The 22,521-nt window shown below is 44.1% G+C and overlaps 3 protein-coding genes across 12 annotated transcripts; 2 read left to right on the top strand and 1 right to left on the bottom strand.

Moving 5' to 3' along the window:
* Positions 1-255: 255 nt before the first annotated feature.
* On the bottom strand, positions 256-14,024 carry ccdc73 (coiled-coil domain containing 73). 6 transcript variants are annotated; one of them, XM_084671725.1, is made up of 22 exons: positions 13,757-14,024; positions 11,981-12,074; positions 11,633-11,742; positions 11,245-11,331; positions 9,567-9,638; positions 9,359-9,430; positions 9,220-9,255; positions 9,029-9,103; positions 8,377-8,415; positions 7,504-7,639; positions 6,662-6,741; positions 6,379-6,498; positions 5,788-5,847; positions 5,409-5,513; positions 4,650-4,760; positions 4,113-4,253; positions 3,868-4,012; positions 3,578-3,622; positions 2,162-3,502; positions 1,893-2,023; positions 860-951; positions 256-564 (listed from the first exon to the last, which is right to left on the bottom strand). In XM_084671725.1, the coding sequence occupies exons 3-22, from the start codon at positions 11,678-11,680 to the stop codon at positions 411-413; spliced, it is 3,090 nt and encodes a 1,029-aa protein (XP_084527851.1). In that variant the 5' UTR covers positions 11,681-11,742; positions 11,981-12,074; positions 13,757-14,024; the 3' UTR covers positions 256-410. The 6 variants fall into 6 exon arrangements, with proteins under 6 accessions (XP_084527851.1, XP_084527847.1, XP_084527849.1 ...); XM_084671721.1 differs by having other exon boundaries at positions 2,162-3,622; XM_084671723.1 differs by having other exon boundaries at positions 1,893-2,017; positions 2,162-3,622.
* On the top strand, positions 11,068-18,013 carry LOC146258686 (DEP domain-containing protein 7-like). Of its 3 annotated transcripts, none has more exons than XM_084671730.1 (10): positions 11,068-11,134; positions 14,663-14,834; positions 14,958-15,206; positions 15,429-15,547; positions 15,771-15,960; positions 16,169-16,458; positions 16,716-16,858; positions 17,063-17,188; positions 17,551-17,626; positions 17,718-18,013. In XM_084671730.1, exons 1-10 carry the CDS (start codon positions 11,083-11,085, stop codon positions 17,921-17,923), a joined length of 1,623 nt encoding a protein of 540 aa, XP_084527856.1. In that variant the 5' UTR covers positions 11,068-11,082; the 3' UTR covers positions 17,924-18,013. The 3 variants fall into 3 exon arrangements, with proteins under 3 accessions (XP_084527856.1, XP_084527855.1, XP_084527854.1); XM_084671729.1 differs by lacking the exon at positions 11,068-11,134 and adding an exon at positions 14,315-14,417 and having other exon boundaries at positions 17,724-18,013; XM_084671728.1 differs by lacking the exon at positions 11,068-11,134 and adding an exon at positions 14,315-14,417.
* Positions 18,014-18,285: 272 nt separating this feature from the next.
* tcp11l1 (t-complex 11, testis-specific-like 1) lies at positions 18,286-22,486 on the top strand. Of its 3 annotated transcripts, none has more exons than XM_084671731.1 (10): positions 18,286-18,600; positions 18,894-19,005; positions 19,101-19,233; positions 19,364-19,484; positions 19,601-19,827; positions 20,047-20,183; positions 20,388-20,566; positions 20,765-20,946; positions 21,092-21,264; positions 21,394-22,486. In XM_084671731.1, exons 2-10 carry the CDS (start codon positions 18,915-18,917, stop codon positions 21,603-21,605), a joined length of 1,455 nt encoding a protein of 484 aa, XP_084527857.1. In that variant the 5' UTR covers positions 18,286-18,600; positions 18,894-18,914; the 3' UTR covers positions 21,606-22,486. The 3 variants fall into 3 exon arrangements, with proteins under 3 accessions (XP_084527857.1, XP_084527858.1, XP_084527859.1); XM_084671732.1 differs by having other exon boundaries at positions 18,294-18,600; positions 18,844-19,005; XM_084671733.1 differs by lacking the exon at positions 18,286-18,600 and having other exon boundaries at positions 18,877-19,005; positions 19,105-19,233.
* Positions 22,487-22,521: the final 35 nt, after the last annotated feature.

Here is a 22,521-nt window from a genome sequence, read left to right as displayed (position 1 = left end):
GCCAGATTGGCACAGGAGTAATTAACATTAATTAGCTTGTAAACAATTAAGTCGTGGCACTTTCCCCTTCCTTCTGATACTGATCAGATCCAGCCTGGCTTAATGCCATGGAACAGCGGCACAGTGCATTACATTAAGGTCACCTTATTTTTGGTCCTTAAAAGTATGTTCCATTCTACTGTCCGAGCCTCAATTATATTTTTTTCGAGAATAAAAAGTTAGAAAACCGTGTAAAAACAGACTGTCAACGTACAAGACAAGTTCACATTTATTTGTGAAACAGAGAAAATCCACAATACAACACAAACAGTTAACAGTCCAAAATGTATAACTTCACAAACATGAACATGTTCATTAAAAAATCATTCAACAAACATCCTTGTCATTCGACTTGCTGAGTTGTAGGTGGACTAGAGGCGGTCTGTCCTGCGTCTCTTGGGCGCCTGGAGCCGGTCGCAGGAGAGGAACTGTTCTATCCTGGTGATCTGTGCTCGTATGTCAGACTGCTGGGTGTCTTCTACGTCCTGGGAAGCGGACAGGTCCAGCCCAGAACATCCTCCAGAGCTGGGGGGAGAGGGAGGGACAGACAAGTCTTCAACACTAGTCTAAGGTTTCGATTCGATCCTTTTTCGCAGCGAGTACGCTGAGGAAGAGAGAACATATCCTTTCGCACCCCCTGAAGGCAGAGCTGTCACTGAGAGAGGTGACACACCAACACACAATCAGCTGGGAACTGAACACACACCCAAAAATAATCTGCAATTTAATGCTATAAGGCTGAAACATCGCAGATATTTTGTAAAAGATTGTCGGTAACTATATTATGACCCCGGGTGACAGGTAGGGTGGGTGAACATACCTCGAGTTATTCCGCTGCCATGGCAACCTGCTGGTGGCGGTCGAGTGTTGAGGGACGCGAGGAGAACTGACAGAGATAGAGACTCTGCCCTCCTGCAGAAACGCACCAGCGTTAGCCTCGACCACAGACGCACAACGTGTTCAAATCTGGATCTTTTTTTTCCTTTTTTCTGGATATCTCTTCTTCTCGCTCGGAGCACGTCGACTCGCATCTCACTCGACACAAAGCACCTGGCATCAATAAGCAAGCGGACAGTCTCCCGGCGTCAATGGCGACTGAGGAGTGAGTGAGTGTGCGAGTGAGGAGAGGTAGCACAGGATCATTAGTAGACCTGTTCCCACAGCCTATCCATTCTGCGATTGTCTGCGAGCCTGTTCTGTACAGGACACACGTCTAACACCCTTTAACCCAACGCCAAGGAAGCTTCCCCATGACCCCTGAAGCTACGCACGCCACAACTTCTTGACAGCAAGAAAAAATGGCTGTCTGGAAGGCGCTCGTTCAGATATCGTTCCCTTGAAATTGGGCCTGTGTTTATCGTTTAGGGGAGCTATCAGAGGGATCCCTATTGTACTAGGGTAAAGAATTCACCCAACTGTTGGAGATTTTATGAAAGACATGCTCTGAGGTTAACAGGTCAATGGATCTCTGGCAAGTTTGGGTTGATCCCTCTTGTAGCAGTAATCCCTTAAGGAGTCGGTGATCCATTTCCGTGACGGATACACTGTGACTCTTTCCTGCTGGTCTTTATCAAGCTCTAATTGAGAAAAATGCTGCAGTTTGGGGCGCTGAAATATATTTGGAAGTGGAAGTGGAGTGGAAGCTCACTTCTGTAGACCTATTCATCGCTCCGCATAGCTCAGAGGTGAGCTCATTAGTTGTTAGTTGTATTTATTTTTTTAAATAATGGTTTCTCTTTTTTGGCAAGTTTTTCTTTTTCATCAAGTCTTGCTTTTCTGTCCTTTATTTTCTTCCCTTGCGGGGGAGCACGTTTACAGTTTATTAATTTTTTTGGACAGTTTTGTAAACATACTTTTTCTGCTGAGGTGTCACAGAAGGCCTCGCTGATAGCCTTCCATTCCCCTTGCTGGTGCCCTCTAAGGGAGGACAGGGGGCTGGCAGCAGGACACACCTCTGCTGCTCCGGACTGCATTATGACTGCATCTCCGGGGGAGATGGGATGAGAAGACATGAGCTGGACATTGGACATTGGGCACTACACATATTTACATCTACAGTAATGCATTTTTAAAAAATATTAATAGGAAATCTTAACACTGTCCTCTGGAGACACCCTCTTACCTCTGCAGTCCTGTCTGCCCTGGGGGAAGGTGGGAAGACCCAGGAGAGGTTGTCTGATGTTGAGGTCAGACACTGAGGGCTTCTGGGAGGTTGGAGTACCGTGGTGCTTGTCTGGAGGGCCTAGCCTGTTCCTGGTATGATTCTGAGCAGTCCAATCAAACGATGAGCGATACTTCTTGCTGCTGGCAAGGTGGTGGATATCTCCACACTGGCTCGCGCACACCAACTCTGTGGGCTGGTTGAGACAGAGAGGAATGTCCACCATATCACTCTCAGGGTCAGGAACTGGACTTTCAGCCTGGGTGGATGTAGCCTGTTGGTCAACATCAGCATCAGCATGCTGGTGTCTGGTCACTCCTGCCACCGTCACTGCACACTCTGCTTCTCTTGCAGAACTAGGCGGGTCCACATTTGTGGAGGAGGCCAGGTGTGGTGGTGGTCGGTCAGGGTCCAGTTCTGCGTCTGTGGGTTCTGCGGGGGCCTCACTGGTGCCAATACGACAGGTTCCAGTGACAGGAGCAGATTCTGGTGAGGTGTTCTGACACGCTGAGGGCTCATGCTGGGATGAATTCCCAACGCCCTGCCTCGCTCTCACTGGTTTATCCGACTTGTCTTCTGACTCCTGGTGTTGCATTGGATCAGCCTGCTCAGTCTGAGCCCCATTGTGGCCCTGGGCCTCGACTGGCGATAAGCTACATGAATCACCACGAGCATGCAGTCTGACTTCTCTGTCCCTCTCCATGTGGCTTGCTTCCCTGTGTGGATGTGCGTTCTGGGGACCAGTCACTGGAGCCTCGGGATTGCGCCGGTCAACGTCCTCGGGTGAGGATAACCCGCCTCTGTGTCTGGGTTCCTGTTTAGAGCATGTCTGGAGCTTTGCTGTTTCTTCACTACGCTCCATCCCTCCCTCCTCCCCTTCCCCCTCATCCTTTGCTCCTTTGACGGCGGCCCCCGAGCCCTCTGCTCCACTGTAAACAGACCTGTTGTCTGAGCAGGATAGCCGCGTCCACACAGCACCTTCACCGCTTCCCACGTCGCCAGACCCGCAGGCACGATCGAGCAATTCGCAGAGCACAGTAGGATAGGAATCCCGTCTCTCTCCCTGGGCCGAGTTGCGTCTGGGTTCGGGGTTTGACTCGCCCGGCTGACCTCCCGGCGCTCCGCAGATCGGTCTCGTTAGCACGTCCACCACGGCGGCCGTCTCTGTGACCAGACTGTCTGTGACCCCTGGCTGGCCTCCAGCCTGTGGGGGGGGCAGGCCCTCTTTGCTGCCTGGTCTGGGGAGCTGCGGGCGGGGCTTGTCTTCGTTGTGACGTCCATCCTCTCCGGTCCTCCCTGGGTCTGGGTTTAAACAGCCTGGGCTGTAAACACTGGGGGACTGTGGGAGGGTGATAACCTGACTGGAGCTTGTCTGACCTGGACTCTGGGACTCCATGGAAGAGACTCCGTCACTGGGTTTATCTATGCGGGTCAATAGATTAGCATTACCAAGAAATTGTGCTCCTTTTGTGATATTACATCTGTGGTTACAACATAGACACACATGGTGAGACATACTTCTTGCGTCTACAACAGTATTTAATGCCACCCCCAATAAATAAAAAAAGGATTTTAAGGTTGCCTGCGTTCTTCACAGGGAGGAAATATATTTGATATCCCAAACCATAAAACAATATTGCGGATCCATGCACCAAGTATATCTTTACCTTGCTGATCATTCTGGGTCGGGTGAAATTGTACGGTTTGATCCACAGTCTTTTCTCCAAACACATCCTCTGCTGTAACGTCACTACTATGACTGGACAGGCCTCCTCGTTCAGCAGTGGCGTTCTGGTTGGGTTTAACCACCTCCTTTACAGGGAACGTACGAGTCATAGAGGAACCCTCGCTCGCTGAATGCTCACCTCCCTGTGTAGGAGGAGGTGGATGTGTGGCGTTGAGCTTGTTCTACCTCTGCTTCCTGTGTGTGCTCTGCAGCCGGCGCGGCCCGGGAGAGCAGCTCAGCGTGCGTGTGGTGGAGGCTGTCGTAGGCCTCCCGCACACACCTCAGGTCCTGCTGCTCACTGCGGATCCTCTCCAGCAACTCCAGCTTCTGGTCACACACCAAGAGAGGCCAAACCAACCGTCACACAACTGATTTGGCATATGGACAGCTTGTGCAGATAAACTATATCTGCAGATATATGTCATGGCAAGGCTGGTGAGTTTCAACTGAATCAAACCTATGATTCGCTGAATGGATTTTATCTACATTTATCTGCAAAGTACACTGCCAGAGTTCAAATATTTGTCAGACACTTTTTTTTACCCGACTTTACTGAAACTAGGTCTTTGTTTGAGCACCTGTCATACAATTCAGTGCATTGATCACATATTATACGCACACACACACACACAATATATCTTTGGTGTCAACTATGGATTTTAAACAGCTTTATTTAAAAATGTTTGATTATCTTTTTACTTCTAGTTTTAGCCAGCTTTCTACCTCGTTTCCCCACATCATCCTGGCGTTCCTGCTCTGCTCCTCTAGCACTGAGGATCTGTCTTCTTTAGCATCAACCCTCGCTCGCATCACTTCATGTTCTCCTTTAAGGCTCTGCAATAAAATTAATCATCCGGGAGATTTTTAATGCAATAATACATTTTTATGTGTTTATTTTAACCTCGACTGAGGGCTCCAAACAGCAACGGGAGAGAGTGAGATAGAGATGAAGAGAAAAACACAGAGAGCGAGAAAGAGAGAGAGAGGTGCTCATACAAATCAGTTTGGCTGTGTCATGTTCTTAATGTTTTTAATTAATAAATGGAAAGTGTGATTGTGAATTACATCGAGGTAGGGGCAGGGCGGGGTGGGGAGCACCATAAATGAGTGGAGGCTGTAAAGGGAGAATAAACACACTATCCTCAAGTTGCACTTCACGACTGCACTAATGTGCAGAGTGTGATATACAATGCCCTCCATCATCTTTATGAGCAGCGGACCATCATCATTTATTCCTGTCCTTGTATAAATTTGCCTTATAATCATTTAAATAGGGCTGAGAAATCTGTGTTCCAAATGGAGAAATCCCAGGAAACCCCTGTCCCACGATGAACCAAGGAGGCCTGGGATTTAAACCATGTGTCAGCCATGAAATGAACGAATCACAAAATGAAGGGGTTGATTTGAAATCAAAACGTGGAGGCAAAAGCCGGTCAGACGGCGGTTGCGGTGCAGTAGGGACATAGAGAGAGGCAGCAGGACCTGGTGCTGCTCTGTCTGGGCGCGGAGCTCCTGCTCTGCTCGGCACACAGCCTGCGTCTGGGCAAGCAGGAGCTGCTGGGTGTGCTGCAGGGAAGTCATCACCTCCTGAACACACACACAGACACACGCAAGCAAGCAGGCACACACGCACACACACATGGACACACGCATACAGATGGACAGACACCAACACAAAAACAAGTGTGCACGCACTTCTCGTTTAGACATATTTAGCTCCAACTATGATCCTTGACTCCCTGTACGTCAACTTCCTCTAATTTAATTGTATCTAACGTTTCATACAAATCCATGTTTCCATCCTGCAGCAGTTACTCTGTACTGTACTGTCTTGTCCTGTACTGTACAGGATGATACTTGCCTGCTTAGCAACTCTCTCAGTTGCATTCTCCTCTCCCAGCTTTCTGTTCATTTCCATTTCCTACAAAAAAGACAAATTAAAGCTGCAATAGGTAACATTATAAAACATAACATAAAATCAATTATCCTAAGCAGCTCCCCCAATTCTTGTTCAACTTCCTCCAGCTCGAGTTTGATTGGAATTTGATTTACAAAAACCAGCCGAGGAAGGCTTATAGCTGGAAGATGATATTTGGGAAATTATAACCTGGCCAGTAGTGGGGCCGCACCAAAAGTTAGTAATTGACATTCCACGGTCACTGAGCTGTCTGTGTAGCTAAACATATCTCAGGGCTAGCTTACACAACATGCTTACAGGGGGACAACCTTTATTATATGTATTTTCAGAAAACTGAATACCTATTGTACCTTTAAAATAACCCGGGGTTATCTCATAACACTGAATATTATTATTATATAAATATACTTCATTCAATTATACACAGATCTATATGAACAATGGATATATACATTTTTATACGAATTTGTCAAGCAGATATGTCTGTAATCTGTCATACAAAGGGAACAGTGATGATTAAAGGAGGTATCCTACCACATGCAGTCTGTGTTGAAGCTGCTGTATGAGCTGCTCTTTGGCTGCGTGGTTATTCTCAGACCTGCCCATGGAAGACATTCTGGCTTTGATCAGTTTGTTATTTAGTTCCTCCAAGCTCTGGGTGGACAGAGGAAGGAACATCACAGCTGTTCTGATTCCTCAATGGATAGAACATAAACCCTGGCGACTAAAATCATTTTTCAAAGCTGTGACGCCCACCTCAACTTCATACTTCAACAGAAGATTCCCCAACGTGAATGACAGAGCAGATTCTGCTCACCTGCTTCAAGGCTTTAATGGTTGACTCCTTTCTGCTGTTTAAAGAAGACAGCTTCTTGTTTTGTCTCATGGACTCGTCAACTGTAAGAGAATGATACAACGGCAGTGGGAGTTACAATGTTTTGATTTGAACGAATTCATTATCTTGATATATATACATTTTATCCATCAGACGTCTATATTAAAATTACATTTGATTTACTTTGCAGAATTTTTATCCAAAGCATCTCGCAAATACTGCATGTCAACATTAATATGCAGCATGTATTAGACATTAAAATGTATTTAAATGTATTTCTCTCTATACTAGCTACATTTGGTACAGGGAAAAGGGGAAAACACTTCCCAGACAAATTCCTCATGAAAGCCGAGCAAAAAAAGAAAAAGTGTCCTATCTTCTTTAAATTAACAGCAGCTGCAGAGCTACAGAGACAACCATAACTTTATCACCACACTTTAAATAAATAGCGATAGTACGGTTTAGGGGCTACCGATAAACCAATTTACAAAAAGCATGGCAATGAAATGACAACACTGTCGATGGTTAAACATGAGACAAGACATGGCTACCTGATAATGTATGGCCTGCCATTGTTATCAACACTCACAATGACAGAACAATTTGCAATGTCCCTCGTTACAAAGACCATAGCTATCACAAAATGTGACAAACAATTCTAGCCTAAAGTTGCAAATGCAAACAAGCCTTATGTTCGAATTTTTTTTAAATAATTATCAAAGCACCGTCCAATGGAATGCAGCCAAAATAATCTACAAGGGTAGCCATCTATTTCTAATGGTCAAATGAGCATGTGTCGATAAAATGGATAATGTGATCAATACCATTTTGCTCCAGCTTAGCGTGGGCCTGTTTGAGCAGAGCACACTGTCTGGAGAGAGCTCCGAAGCGTTTCTCCACCTCGCCCAGCTGGCTCAGGTGTCTGTCCCTGCTCTGGCTCTGCAGCTGCAGCTTCTGATCCTGATACAAAAACATTTCATTTTTCAAACTGAATTTCTTATATTTCTTCTCAATGTTTTTTGTTTGGGGAGGAGGGGGGGGGGGGTTACATTGATAGGTCAACATAAAAACAATAAATCCCAAATACAGTATGTCCTATAAGAACGCTGTCAAATTATATTTATATGTGTCCATTAAAGAACAAAGCCTGCCCTCAAAAACAGTATTAGTTTACGACTGCTTTCTAAACATGTGGTTTCTCATGAAGGGGTTGGGGGGGTTGCTGAAACTGGTGTGATTTCTCTCAGTAAAAGTATGCTCTGTCCAGCACATGCAGAACAGTAGGATCCCAGTGTACAGTCTGCTGTCACTTTGGGCTGAAGGGACCTTTGTTTAACATCTTGGCTGCTTGCTCTCTCCCTGAGATAAGCAGTCAACTCAGCGCATGCCTCACGGCCTTTTATTGGTCAAGCCTGTCGTTATTGTTTGATTGTCTGTATCTAGCAAATTCTCTCTCCTTTTCCCCCTCTCTCTTGTCTCCCCATTTCTTCTTTAACCACAGCGGAAGGTTAAACAGTGCGAGCCTCAGATATAAAATATTTTAATAGTGATATTTTCTCTGTGGCCTAGCCGGTTCAAGTGTCACACACTCCCTATCCGTTAGTCCTGATGAGCTGTTCCATCCTCCTCGTCCTCCTCTTTAATTCCTCCCACTCCCACTATCCTCTGTCAACAATTCATATAATTGGAATCCTTACCAGCTCGCTTAATTTCTTCTCCAAACTGTACTTGAACAACTGTAAAACAGTATAAAGTAAAAACTTTAATTAAGCCTTAAGCAACCAAAAGAAAAAATATACACTTTTAGGGGATAAGATTCTTAGAAATATAGACATCCAACAATTTGTAGTAAAACACACAAGCATGCAAAGCAGTTCCTAAAAGTCAGTTGATCAAAAAGAACTCAATCCAAATAAGACATAAAACATTTTCTCTGGGATAAGTCGGCGTCAAACACAATGACCCTAGTATGCATCACCAGAGGACTCCATTGTGTATCTTTCAGGATAGAATATCAAAATCCACTTTCTAAACCAGTCTCAATCCCAGGGTTAGGCTGTTAAATCAATGGAGCGTAGGGAGGTGGCCATATATCACCATGGTGGTGTCACCCCCCAAACTGAGCCTCGTCCAGCCCTATTCAGAAGGTCAACTGGGGGGTAGTTGTTCCCATTATAAAACGCACCCCTAAACTACAGAACATAACTGGTACACTGATAAGATATGCTCGGCCCAACCGTCACAGAGCGAAGGCTTGACGTTGATGTCCGCGTTTTGGGAGTTGGGGATTTGAGGCTTGTGCGTTTAGGTTTGTGTGCGTGGAAGTGTGTTTCTGTGGGTTTTGAATACCTGTAACTGTTTCAATTCCTCCTTTAGACTGCTGGTCTCCTTGTCTTTTAACTCTGTAGACAACTGATACCTTCCCTTTAAAGTTAGAGTCATTTCAACAGACTATAAATATGCAATGTTTGAGACAAATAATACATATTTTTATAAATGATCTCCAAATCTGCATTTATACATCAAATTTTTCTTTATACCTTCTCTCCTTCAACATCCCTGAGTTTGATCTGAAACTTAATTCAAGAGGAAAAATCAAATATAACGTTTAAATAACAGTATTCACTTTTCAGGGCATATTCCCAGAGTGCAGACAGAAGGGACAGAGAAACCAAACACCTGCTTGTTCACACTGGCCAGAGCCTCCGCATGCTGGCTAGCCATGGTCTCCATTTGACGCTGAAGAGATTCCTACCACACAAAACAAGGAATCCCACAGAATTCAGTTTAAATATTACAAAGGTGACAGATCAATCCTCGCCATTTTGGATCTACTGCTGTTGCTTCGATACAGACAGTAAACTAAACTGAACTGGCAGGCACCGACCTTCTGCCATGCTAACTCCTGTTTCTCCAGCACCAGCTTACTCATCTGATCCTCGTTTCTAGTCTCTGCATCCTGGGGGAGAACAAGACAATTCAATAACCCACACTAAATGTGTTTATGGAATAAGAAATGTATACACTTTAATTGACACTTCAATAAATATGAGATTTACAAACATCACATAACCGAAAGTGCTTATTAAAGCGGCCTAGGCAGAAGTATTTATGAATGTCCTCATAACCAGATCCCTGTTTATCAATTCCCATTCATCATTAAACTGTAGTCCAGGAAGTATACACCAGCAGAGTTCCCCCCCCCCTGTCTCTCAAGTCTATAAATTGCCCGAAGTGAGACTAAAGTATGCATTAAGTTTCAGTAGTGCAGCCCAGCATATCTTGGAGAAGCTGTGGAACATTAGACTGGTGATATCAGAGTAAAGCCATCCTTATCCTCCCTGTTCTCTGAGAGAAGGCAGGTAAAAGTCAATTGCTTTCTACAACCAGGGGACTTTTTATATGCATGTGGGAGTCAGTTCACAGAGCTTATTTATAAGTTCCCATTAAACTATGCTACTAGCTTAGAATACACTTCAAGAAAGAAGATAAAGCTGTTATTTTGCAGCAGAGGTATAATGAAGTGAGTGTCTCAGTGGGTGTGGGCAGGGCAGAGAATCTAGAATCAGATAGGCCGTCCTTATACAAAACCAAGTCCAAATAAATACAGTCTATTGTAATTTCGTTGGTTTATAATTGACTGATAAATGATGAGGCTTAAAAGACTACTTGAGAGAGACAGAGGGAGGGAGAGGGAGACAGACAGAGAGAGAGAGAGAGAGAGAGAGAGAGAGAGACAGAGAGAGAGAGAGAGAGAGAGAGAGAGAGAGAGACAGACAGAGAGAGACAGAGAGAGAGAGAGAATATGACTTTCACATTGCCCTTTGTGGTAGTGAAGATGTTGGGCCATGCTTAAAAAAAAAAACATATACAAAAAGAAAAGCTAAGGAATTTGACCTGAGCAAGAATGTCTGACATCATGACATCCTCTCGCTTTTAACCCCACACCAATAAACAGCTACAACTACAAAGTGCTACTTTAATGATGACCCCCGGGATCACACTGATTTAAAGTCTGCGTTTCTGATTCAGAAACACGGCCGTAACAATAAAAGCCCAGGATGGACAATAGTTTATTTTTTTTCTCCTATAACCTTTAAACATGTCCAGCAAGTGTCAAGTTTAAAGTGCTTGCTTCAGGGTAGTGGGGTTATTTTCTCATTTTTACAAGGAAATACATGAATTCATAGGGTGCTCAGCTTGCATGACCCCCATTTTGATGTTATGTGCAACTACAGATGACTCGTGTCGATTGCCAAAAAGGGCTCGGAGCTTCCTCTGTGAAACCCATAATATGCCTCCTTTTCTAGGACGTGACCCTCCCTTCCTCCCCCTCACTGGGCCAGAGTGTCTGAGCTCCTCTTGGTCAATAATGTGACACACTACAGAGAGAGCCCGTTGTAATGGTGTGTGGACATTCCCAAAGATGGCTTTTTACGCTATATTCTTATTTTTGTGAGTACCTTAAGGAAAGAACATTTTGAAAAAAGTTGCTGAAGTTGTTTCCTTCGTATCATTTATGACTTTGTTACCAGGTTGATCTGTAAGCATCTATGATAGTCTACCCTGTGAATGTGCAGCTCCTCCACTGCTTCTAGCAGCCTGGTTTTAAATTCCAGAAGCTGTAGAGAGATGATTCCACTGTCCACCTCCTGTGGGATGTAAAACAACGGATATTGACACTCAACATCATGTCCTCCTGTCTGGGAAATTATGCAACAAAAATAGCTCATGATTATTACTATATATGTTTCATCTGCATAAAATATTTTATTACATTCAAATTTCTTTAAAGTTATATATATCTTAGGACAAGGCCAGTACAGCTACATAGAACTCTATTAAACTGGTGCGTAAAGTCAAAATTATATTTAATTAAATATACCAAAATTTAATTTTGATACAGTTTTAGACGCTACTCTGATAAGGCAGGTTTAACCTGAGTTTACTTACTGCTGGTTTAATAGGGGAGTCTGCAGTGAGATCCATTTGAATGTTCATTAAAACGTTTAGGGTGGGGCTTGGCTCCTTTTGCTAACTTTTCTTACACTGCCTTTTACCTTCTGTGCATGGAGACAGCAATAAAAGCAACAATTAAAATACATACATATAATCTAAATTCAAATTGTGCATTCAGAGAGCTATCGTGAAAAGCGATATGTAGTATATTTGTCAAATGTTCACACATTCATAATTCTAACATACAACAAATACGATTATGTGGGTGTTAGTTATCTTTTACACAAGCATGTAACTGTCGATAATTTCAGTATTTTAGTTTGAAAAAAAGATACTTGTTACCCTTTAATGACTAAAAGCCAAGGCAATCCTAGCAGAAGTCTTCTAATGTGAGGGGGTCTTGCCCGGCAGTTCTGTCCATAGTCTCTCCCTACTTCTGAGCGAGAACATAACATCTTCAACACATCAAGGTGAATATGGAGCTGTCCTTAGAGTCTAATAGGGGTCAGGGCCATAACGCTGAATGGACAAATTGTTCTGTCATTTGGCTTAAATTATATAAGTTATTTAATTTGACCTGTGGATGGTCCCCCCCAGTCTCCTTATCATCATGACTGGGTTTTTAAGTGGGAGGTCTCCACTGCCAATGATCCTTTCATAAAAGAGTGCCTTTTCTCCATTTAACCTGCCCTGTTATAAATCATGTGCAGGAATTAAATGATCCCGTTAGAATCTGCTACTATCATAAACTGACATTGTGACCCGAGGGGGGCTGAAGTGGGGGAGCTCAAAATGCCTTTCTATTCCCCTCTCCTCTGATCCACTTGAGCAGGTATTAAACAATTCTAGAAGCCATGAAAGACAAAATTAAAAGGACACCATCCATAAAACGGGATAATTCCCATCAGCAGGGTGATGTCTGTATTATCTTTTGTGAGTTATATGACTATTGTTTTTATAATGCTCTGAGGAAACAGACTACTGAAATCCAGTTTAGCCCTTAGGTGATGATAATATGGATTTAATCACAAAGCCATCTATAATGGAAGATAGGCTGACTTTGGTGCTTGCAGCACTATTATCTAGCAACTAACATTACAATTAAAATTGAAAAAATAAATAGATCTAACTGAAAACACAGTAATGATTGCAGACTAATGCATTTGTAAGGGGTAAACTCATAACACAATTTGGGGAAACAATTGTGTTCAATAACACAGCATATGGTTGATGTGTGTGTTTCCATTCATCAGAAAAGCTACTATTGTACCAGGTATTTAGCTTTACACTGAATTCCCCCCCAATCAATTAAAGGCAGGGTAAGCAATGTGGTTGAGCAACACTTTTTGTCATATTTGCTCAAATAAACTGCACATCCTGATAGCAACCAATAAATCAAAAGGTTTAACAATAAAATCAATAAATCAGAATTCTGTGCATGTCGCCGGATTGTAATAAACACAACCAATCATTAAGTTTAGACCGACCTTAAAGATTTGATGGCTTTCAAACGGAATGCAATGATGCAATGATTGGACGGGCTGCTTGGTTGTTTGTCTGTCTACCTATCTCCCAGCAGTTGTCAGGCAGCGCTTTCATTTGTTTGGGGGTAGTGGCTTTGAAGGAAGGGAGTGATTTATTTTAGACTCCTTTCAAACTTACGCTACATTTTCCTAGGTTTGCGAAACTTGTCTATCCTGCCTTTAAGGCTACAACTTGCAGTGGCCTGCAACGTTATACTAAAACGTAGGCTACTTGATAAGCCCACACCAGTGGTAAGATATAGGACATGTTTCACTATGATTGATATGGCCTACATACATTATTGTCATGATGGGTTGAAGATTAGGCCTACGATAATGCCATGTCACTGACATAAATTAAACGGTTGGGGGGAGTCGCCAAAACGAGAATGACAGTAGGGGCCTACTGTAGGTAGATAGCTGTCTAATTTTTGTTGATGGTAGTTGATTAACAAGGCAGATTAAAACAATTCTACTAGCGTTAGTTAGTCAACACTGATAGCCCCAGCAGAGCTTTATATTCTTAACAAACTTGAATTAAATTAAGTATGACATTAGCCACGTTTATCTAAGCTTGACGGTGACACAAACTTACCAATTTTTAAGTAGGCTAAATAGACAGCAGTGGTTAACTGTCGTCCAGCAACTCTGCAACGGCCAAACACCGGGAAAGCGTTTTGGGTCGGACAGGTAGGTCTCTAGCCTCGCGCAGAGGATGAAATGGCGGGGATTCAATGGGTCTAGCGCGAGGACAGCAAGCACAATACGTGTGTTACAGTGTTTAAATGCTACATGTCAAGCATTGTCTGTTAGAATATTCAAAAGGCCTACCACTTAAATCTAACATACATTTTAAGGTTGTGCCAGTTTGTACCAGACTGACTTCTCGGAGGACAGTTTAAGGGTATTTGCTGCCATCTAGAGGTAGAACAAATACACAAATACAATTTTGCATACAATTTTTTTAAAGTATTTTAGATAAAGCCACGCAAGCAAAACTAAATGCACTGTGTTCTTTATTTATGTACACAATGTGTTCATTAAAAACATCAGAAAGTACGTTTTGTCTGGTATTCGGTTGTTACATATATGAGGCTACTGGAGTTAATTGTGTCATTTGTTGCTCACGGGAGGCTATAAAATGTTGGTATGCCATACCATGGATTACGTCACCACAGTTAATTGAGTAATGGCTTCAGTAAAGGAGTTGGCCGCAGCGCTAAATCTCGCTGAGAAATTGTGCTTGCGTCCTTCAGGTAATGGCTTACATTTTACTGGGTAGTAAGTTTTCGTCTGTATATACGTCTACACAACATAATTGAGGTAAATTGTTTGTGTTGTGTCAATTAAGCTAATTTGACCCTTCAGAGTAGGTCCGATGTACTGACGGGGTCTACATTTCATAACTTTTGAAGGTTGTGCATCCCGTATTGTAACAACCCTTTAGTTTATTTTACCCTTATCTTTAATGTCTACCTCCCCCAATACTGTATGTGTTTAGGTCAGGGGACGGCCAGTAAGCCGTTTCAGGCTTGTATCTGGAGCAGTATCATCGCTAACCTCAGAGCCACGGTGAAGGTGAAGAAGAGACGCGTGCATCTCAAGGCACACAGCGACTGTTTCCTGGGGTCTGACGCGGTGGATGTCGTATCCACCCACATCCTCCATTGCAGGTGCTCAAACCCTATTTTATGTAGGCTACATTCCAGAGGCACATTTGTTGCTTTTATTTATTTCTTAACTTAACAAACTTATTTTATTATTTACAATTCACATCAACTCCCTCCTCCCCTCAGGTTCTTTGAGGGAGTAGAAATTGAGCGTACCAAAGTGGTGTGTGTGTGTCAGGCACTCCTGGACTGCAACGTGTTTGAGGCAGTGGGAACCAAGGTGTTCGGCAAAGAGAAGAAACGTCTTGAGTTCCATGATGGCAGGAGCAGCCTCTACAGGTTCCTGAATGCACAGAACCCGTCTCTGGAGGAACTAGAGAGGGTCCTTCACCCAGGGATCCAGACCATGTTCTGCTGCAGGACTAAACCCAGCATGTACGAAGGAACTTGTTTTGGTCCTATGTGCACTGTTGGAATATATATTTAAAATGACTTTCATGCCTAAGATGCAAGTTCTCACTGTCATGAACTTGTATGTGATTCCAATTATATGAAAGTGTTGATTGAGAAGTTGCAGTATATATCGGGACCAGTGTAATGATGCATGCTTATACCATTGTAAATCTATTCATCCATTTCTGTTTTTCCTTTTAACAGTCAAGATGAGACTGGCTTTACCCACAGTACACCTGTTAAATTAAACCTACCCTTGAAGACACTGGAGGAGAATATAAGCCCAAGCAAAGGATCAATGGATTCAACACTACCACAGTATTGTAAGGGCGGGACCAAAAGCAACCATGGAACACCAACCAATTAGAAGTCTTAAGAGTCAACCTGAGACTGCCAAGCCATCAGTTCAAATACTTCTACACCCATCCAGTCCCATGTGGTTCTTGATTTTGAAACTGAAGGAGAAATGGTTCAAAGATTGAATGAAGGGGCATTAAGGGATGTAGTGACGTTTTAAGGACAGGCTTCCATGTTTTTTTCCCCCAGTGGTGGATGATGTGTGGCAGGAGCAGACCATGCTCCGCCTGCTGCAGCTCCTGGAGCTCCCTCTGCTGGACACTCTGCTCCACAGTGTCAACGCCCCCTCCCCCCAGCACCTGGGGAATGGGAACCCTGACCTCATCTACACCAGCAACTATCTGGACAGAGAAGTCCTCCGCGCCTTCAGGGACTCGCAGTACGTAGCACGGTGGTTCATCGCCTCTACGTGATTATGGCGTGTTTTAGTTTAACGTGTTCAGAATCATCATTTATTTCATCCCTTTTTGATACTTTTGAAAGGGCTTCTGTCAGTATAAAAGCATTCTGCACCAATTCCTTGATCAACCAAAAACATGCAGATCAGCAAGATGGATAACGACGAATGAATCTTCCATCTGTTGCAGGAAGGATCCTTGGCTCTGTGCTGCGCTGGACTGTCTGGACTTCCTCCCTGACCAGTACCTGGTCCAGGTGAGCCGCAAGCTGCCCAGGTGTGCTGCCCCCGAGGTGGGCGACCCCGAGCCCGGTCCCTGCCCAGGTGTGGGCCTGGAGGCCCAGCCTCGTAGACCGGGCATGATGCAGTGCAAGCTCCTACTGTTTGATACCCTCCTGAGATACTACAGCCATCCAGACCGCCAGCCCCTGCTGTCCCCTCACATGGCAGACATCTATACTGGAGTCACTGACCTGCTGGGTGAGCTCTGACCTAGGATGATGCATCATGCTCACTTACCAGAGTAAATGTACCATTTGGGGGCACGCAAGCTTTATTACTTGTTGTGGGAGTAGAATGAAACCGAGCTGGATAGCCATTTCTCTTTTAATTGTGTAATTCGTTTACATCTACTGGGCATCCCCCCCCCCGTTCCCCCGACCACAATGTAGCTCATTAGACAAACCACCAGCGCACACATTCATTCATCTGTTGTGCATGGCTGCTGTGTGCTGCAGTGCAGGGCCGTCTGGACCAGGCTCTGGAGGCCATGCAGCTGAGCCTCAAGCTTCTCCAGCAGCACAGGAGGGAGGAGTTGCAGACACTGCTCTGCTTCATGACCCTGGCTGCCCACCCTCAGGAGCTCCCACTGGATAAGGAGGTCAGAGAGTGTCTGTCTGTGCGTGCGTGCGCGTGCATGCGTGTGTCTCTCAACACACACCTTTCTAAAAGGGTGTAATTTAGCTGAGCCTTCAGCCATGCACTGTTGGCAAATGTAGGGATGCACAGCAAAGTGACTTGAGCATTTCATGACACAGCAATTGCGTGAAGTCACACTTGACCTTGCATGGTTCCTCCTACTCAGGTTGAGAACAGACTGGTGGTGAAGAGGAGTTTCTCCAGAGCCATCATCCACATCAAGCATCTTTCCAAAGAGAAGGTAGATCTCCTTCTGCTGTTCATGATGGACAATCTTCAGGACATATTTAAGGTAACCTGCTACAGTACTTTACTATGTCTAATTCTAAACCATAGTGGCACGTGCGATTTGATGGTAACCAATATACAGTTCCCCTTTTGGACACAACATGCTCTTATGATTCTTCCCTTTGAGACTTATTTAGTTTTCACAATGTATGCTTCATGTTTTGGTTACCCGCAACGATCTCGTTGTTATGATCAGTGACCTATGCACGTTTGTAAAGCTCTCTTTTGGAACTTGCGCTGGATGAAAGCATCTGCTAAATGCATAAATGTAATTTAAACATGTGGTTGTTTACAACTGGGTTGACACAACAGCCAGATTTAAGGAAGGTTTTGTTTTGAAGCCATTAACACTCCAGTCTTTACTAGATACCTGGTGCCCTTCACAAGCTGGTTAGTGACAAACTCTCCAGCATTATCTTAGGAAAGCAACCTGATGTCACTGGTAAGCACCAACCACGCCAACAATAATTTCTGCCTACTTCATTGATTTTGTTAAAGCCACCTTGACTGATAATTTGTTCTGTATCTTTGAGGCTCAGTGTTCTGTCAGCAAGTCTCCACTAAAACATTTGAGGACGCCGCTACAACCACCAATGAGCTGCATGCCTTGCTGAAAAGCATCCATGAGGACCCAATGCACTCGGCCAAGAAAAAAAAACGGCTCCTTGGCCAGTTTTATCAAGGCCACCCAGAGATATTTGTGCAGTTTTTTGGTGATTCTGTGTCTACTATGTTGTAAAGATGATAACTAATAATATTTGTTGGTGTTTAGAATCGCTTTAAATGTCCATGTCTGTCGGTAAAATTTAAATAAAGTACAATTATAGAAGGCAGGTTGCCGTTGACTAGAATTTGCATGTACATCCGACTAAGATAATAGAGAAATACAACTTAATATACTATACTTTCATGCCTGTATTTCATTGCATCTAACTAAGGAATAACTATAAATGTACCTTATGCTCATGGAAAGTAGGAACTGTGGAGAACAAAGCTAACACACGCATTAATCACACAGCTCAACCTAACAACCTGACCTAAAGAGAATCTCTACATGGCTCTGCTAGCAACAAGATAAAACGTCATGATTTCGCGCACGCGCAAAGGGCGGAACTGGGGAGGGGAACTGAATTCGCTAGTACCCGTGAAGAATCTTCCATGCATAATATAGCAGCAGTACGTCCCGTTCAACACATTAAACCAAATCTGGACGGAAATATTTTACCTTGCTACATGTACCTCCAGCCACTGCGAGTTGGTTAACTTGGATAAACGACGCGTGAACAGCCCGATTTGGACTAGCAAGACTACTTTGTAAACAACTGCGTCATAACACGCACTAGCCTCCATCACCTAACTGTTTTGGATCAAGTAATGCTGGCTAGGTAGCTTGTCACAAACTAGTCACGATATAAGGTAAGTCGACAGTTTTACCAAGCTAGTTAATGTTATGTCGTGCATGTCCGGAGGTAAAAGGGTGTAGGCAACTGATGTCAGCTGTTTGTGTAGTAACACGACACTTTTGGTTGGTAAACATATGTATATGTGATCTGACGTATGATCTGATGTATAATCATGTGCCCATAGTGAAATCTGTATTTGCATGTGCGATGTTTGCCATGTTTGTGTTTTGTTTTTACTCCATCTGATGGTGCATAGGTTTGCTATTGTTCATCCTTCCGTAATGTTGACCCGTTATCCGTAAACAGCCACGTACTGGTCCCACCATCATGCCTAAGGACTCCGACAAGCCTGGGTGTGGCAAGGACAACAACACAGAAGACAGGACTGAGATATCTGACGACTCTCTAATGGAGACAAGTAATGAAAGATAATCCATCAGAAGTTGGATCAAATCCATCCTAAATCCTCCATTCATGGGCATTTTCACATTATTGTCCCTCCTCTCTGCCTAGCCAGCCCACCAAGGCTTGTGTCTGTGGAGGAGCTTATGAGGACCGCCAAGGGTGTGACCAACATGGCGCTGGCCCATGAGATCGTGGTGAACCAGGGCTTCCAGGTGAAGCCAGTGGAGCCACCGGAGGGAAGGTAACGCAGGAAAAGAAATACTGTAATTCCAGTAAGATGTGGAAGTGGTCTTGGAATTATGATCTGTAGGTTGGAAAGTTATACAAATCAAAAGGATGTGGCTGACTGTGCCATCTGTAAATGTTTTCAGTTTGGAGAAAAAAATTAAAGAGGTCATGCACAAAGCATTCTGGGACTGCCTGGAGGGCCAGTTGAGAGAGGAGCCGCCATCGTATCACCATGCCATTAAGCTCCTTGCGGAAATCAAAGAAGTGAGGACAGAAGCCGGTCTGTCATGAATCACTGTTATGGTCTTCAGTTCCAGATGCACGTGTCCAAGGAAAGTATGTAGCAGATTCACCCCCCACCCTTGCTGTCCTTTGTGTAGACTCTCCTCTCCTTCCTGCTGACCGGGCCGGGACACACACGGCTCCGCGCCCTTATCCAGGAGGTTCTTGACCTGGAGCTTATCCAGCAGCAGGCAGAGAACAGCGCTCTGGACATCCGTAAAGTAGTGGAGTTTGTGGTGGGAATGATGGGGTCTCTCTGCGCCCCTTCGAGGGATGGGGACATTCGAGCACTCAAGGATATCACTGATCTCGTGCCACTGCTAAGGTAGGTTTTAGACTCTGGATGAGGCTGGTCTGTGCTATCTACAGCTGCTACCTCTTACATGTCTGTGCTGCTTGTATGGGTTCAAGAACCTGCCTATTGCAATGCACCTTCCTGTTAACCTAAAGGCCAGTTGTTGGTAATTGATTTAATGGGATCATGTCAATTTGTGACTTGATTGCTTTTGTTCAACGCATATTATGTTTTCTCGGGGTGTCCAAGGGCAATATTCTTAGTCCTGGATAAGATGAAGATTGACATGGCCAACTTTGCAGTCAGCAGTATTCGGCCGCATCTCCTCCAGCAGTCGGTAGAGTACGAAAGGAACAAATTCCAGGAGTTTCTTGATAAACAACCTAGTAAGGAAGAAATTCTCTTTTGACATTCAAGCTGTCTCAGCTTCTGTTTGTCTATCATATGGTTTGTATATCTGTTTAGTATCCTCATGTCTTGGTGTGTGTAAATATGCAAGAATTGCATATGTTATGTTTGTTATTTTGTACAATTACGGTCTTGAAGGAGAGAAACTTACTGATTGTGAAAGAAAACACGTTATTTTTTAGATGCCTTAGATCTGACTGAAAAATGGCTTCAAGATGCAGTGAGGTCTTTACAAGAGAGTGGGGCAGATGGCTCTGGTATGGCTGCCTCCAACCCTCTCCCTCTTCTCCCTGTGAACGTTCACAACCATGCCTTCCTTTGTCTACTGAAGTGGGACCACGCCTCAGAACCATTCCCTGAGGTATACATGGCTGTCTGTCACACACAATTGCCAAAACAAAAGGCTGTTTGTATCTTGAGGTCATTCTGACTGAGTTCTCTTTCCCTTTCTCTGTCTACAGTTGACTCTTACTCCCCCTCTGCATGAGTTGTATCACCCCCTTTCTCTCCCAATACTCAAATCCCTAACCTCCCATCTCCTCCCCCCTTTGCTCTCCAGACAGTGCTGATGGACCAGGTGCGCTTCCAGGAGATGAAGAGAGATGTGGACAGGCTGGCACTGGTGGCCACAGTGCTGCTGGTTGTGTACAACACCTCAGGAGAGGCCATTGCTGGTCTACCAGGCCTCATGGACACCCTGAAGAACACCATCTACACCCTACTCACTGACCTCCACCAGCCGTAAGAACTAAACACCATGTAATGTAGTTTCCCTCATATCCAATTGAAATGTGTGTCTTGAAACATGTGTGACTGAGAGAGTTCTCAAGGGAACGGGTGGAAAACGTGTTGCATTTCATTAACGAGCGGTGTCCTCTGTATGAAGCTCCTTCAGGACTGCCGATGCTTTAGCGACCATAGCGGAACGGCTGTGTGTGGATCTGGGTGAGGTCCTGTCTCAACATGGCTTCACCCCATTCTCCTCTGACCGTCAGAGGGTCCTGAAGGGACAGATTTCTGCAGTGGCAAGCTCCGATAACGCCGTACGCAAGGTCATAGGTAAGTCACCTGGAGTGCTCCCCACTACTGAAATCAAACTCACGGTATCATGTTTAGAGAGTAGGGTCTAAGTATCTAATTTTACTTACTGTGTTTTTGCTCCCCTCGCCTTATACTGTTCTCCTCTAGACTCTCGTATCCAGACTTACCTGTTGGGGGTCCTGGAGTCCAGCGTTCACAAGAGCGCCCCCTCCTTGCCTGGAGGTTTAGCACCTATCAGCAAAGAGCTGGAAGAGTTGGCTGTAAAATGTGGTCGTCTGGTTAACCTCAACAAGCTAGTTTTCTCTCCATTCTACCAGCAGATTTTTAAAAAAATCCTTAAGGATGATGTCACAGATTAAACACTGAACAGATAGTTGTCCTGCCTCAGACACCAGGTTAAGGATGTGGCTGTTATTAGTATATGTACCTTAGTAGTATTACATACGTTCACAATCAACTGTAGGATCTCCTCAGCTGCATTTGAAATAAATAATATAAGAGATTGATAAGCATACTTTTCTCCCTAGCCTTGCAGTCAATGAATGCCATCCCCAGTGGTGTACCACACAGTTGCAGAATCCCAGTATGAGAAACATATCACACCCATTCTGAGCAATGTTTTGAGCCTAAACAGCAACTAGTAGAGCAACTGCATGTTTCTTTGTCTTGGTAGACTACAGCAATTTGAGAAAAACCAGGAATAGGGGCCTGTACTTGTGAGAACAGATACAGACGTTAGTATGTGGTTATAACCAGGATCCTTATAGAGATGTCTTAAAAATTAGGCATCTCTACAACAGATTTAGTCGGGTTCGTGTCCAAATGCACTAGTGTATGTGTTTTCTAATCTTACACAATTTTGAGATGTGCCTCCTAAATCAAGTGTTAAGGGCAAGAGAAGAAACACGTTCGACACTGTATTGTTCCTTGATGAATGACGCACCTTACAAAGAGTTGAGATGATGTTAGAGAAAACAGGATTTTGTTGTGGACCAATATTTTTGTAAATGTTTTTTTTGTATTTCCACTTAAAGGCTGTTTAAAATACGTCAAACGTCACTTGTTTGCTAAATGAGTTATAAATGTTGTCGCGCAATCTGTTGAATTTATAGATTTTTGGTGTCGGGATATGTAACCCTCTGACTCAAGCCAGCTACTGTAACTATTTATTCGATGTTTAGTCAAAAGTGTTCAGCACTAACGAAAACCTTAAATTAATAAAGCCATCGCCAGCACACAATGTGTGAATGCGTATTGGGGGGGGGGGGGGGGGAG

The sequence above is a fragment of the Hypomesus nipponensis genome, chromosome 14 (assembly GCF_054491055.1).
Source record: "Hypomesus nipponensis isolate SF chromosome 14, ASM5449105v1, whole genome shotgun sequence".
Taxonomy (NCBI): domain Eukaryota; kingdom Metazoa; phylum Chordata; class Actinopteri; order Osmeriformes; family Osmeridae; genus Hypomesus; species Hypomesus nipponensis.
This window is presented reverse-complemented; position numbering and strand designations above follow the sequence as displayed.

Bases quoted from the DNA above. Each gene is read 5' to 3' on its own strand.
- ccdc73 (XM_084671721.1), bottom strand. From the start codon at position 11,680: ATGAACATTCAAATGGATCTCACTGCAGACTCCCCTATTAAACCAGCA. The intron at 6,742-7,503 runs GTATTGATCACA...ATTCTCTTACAG, and splicing joins CGCTAAGCTGGAGCAAAATG to TTGACGAGTCCATGAGACAA. The intron at 4,013-4,112 runs GTAGAACAAGCT...TTCCCTGTAAAG, and splicing joins AGCACACACAGGAAGCAGAG to GAGGTGGTTAAACCCAACCA.
- LOC146258686 (XM_084671728.1), top strand. From the start codon at position 14,351: ATGGCTTCAGTAAAGGAGTTGGCCGCAGCGCTAAATCTCGCTGAGAAA. The intron at 15,548-15,770 runs GTAAGGGCGGGA...TTTTTCCCCCAG, and splicing joins TTCAACACTACCACAGTATT to TGGTGGATGATGTGTGGCAG. The intron at 15,961-16,168 runs GTACGTAGCACG...CATCTGTTGCAG, and splicing joins CGCGCCTTCAGGGACTCGCA to GAAGGATCCTTGGCTCTGTG.
- tcp11l1 (XM_084671731.1), top strand. From the start codon at position 18,915: ATGCCTAAGGACTCCGACAAGCCTGGGTGTGGCAAGGACAACAACACA. The intron at 19,485-19,600 runs GTGAGGACAGAA...TCCTTTGTGTAG, and splicing joins TCCTTGCGGAAATCAAAGAA to ACTCTCCTCTCCTTCCTGCT. The intron at 20,567-20,764 runs GTATACATGGCT...TTTGCTCTCCAG, and splicing joins CCTCAGAACCATTCCCTGAG to ACAGTGCTGATGGACCAGGT.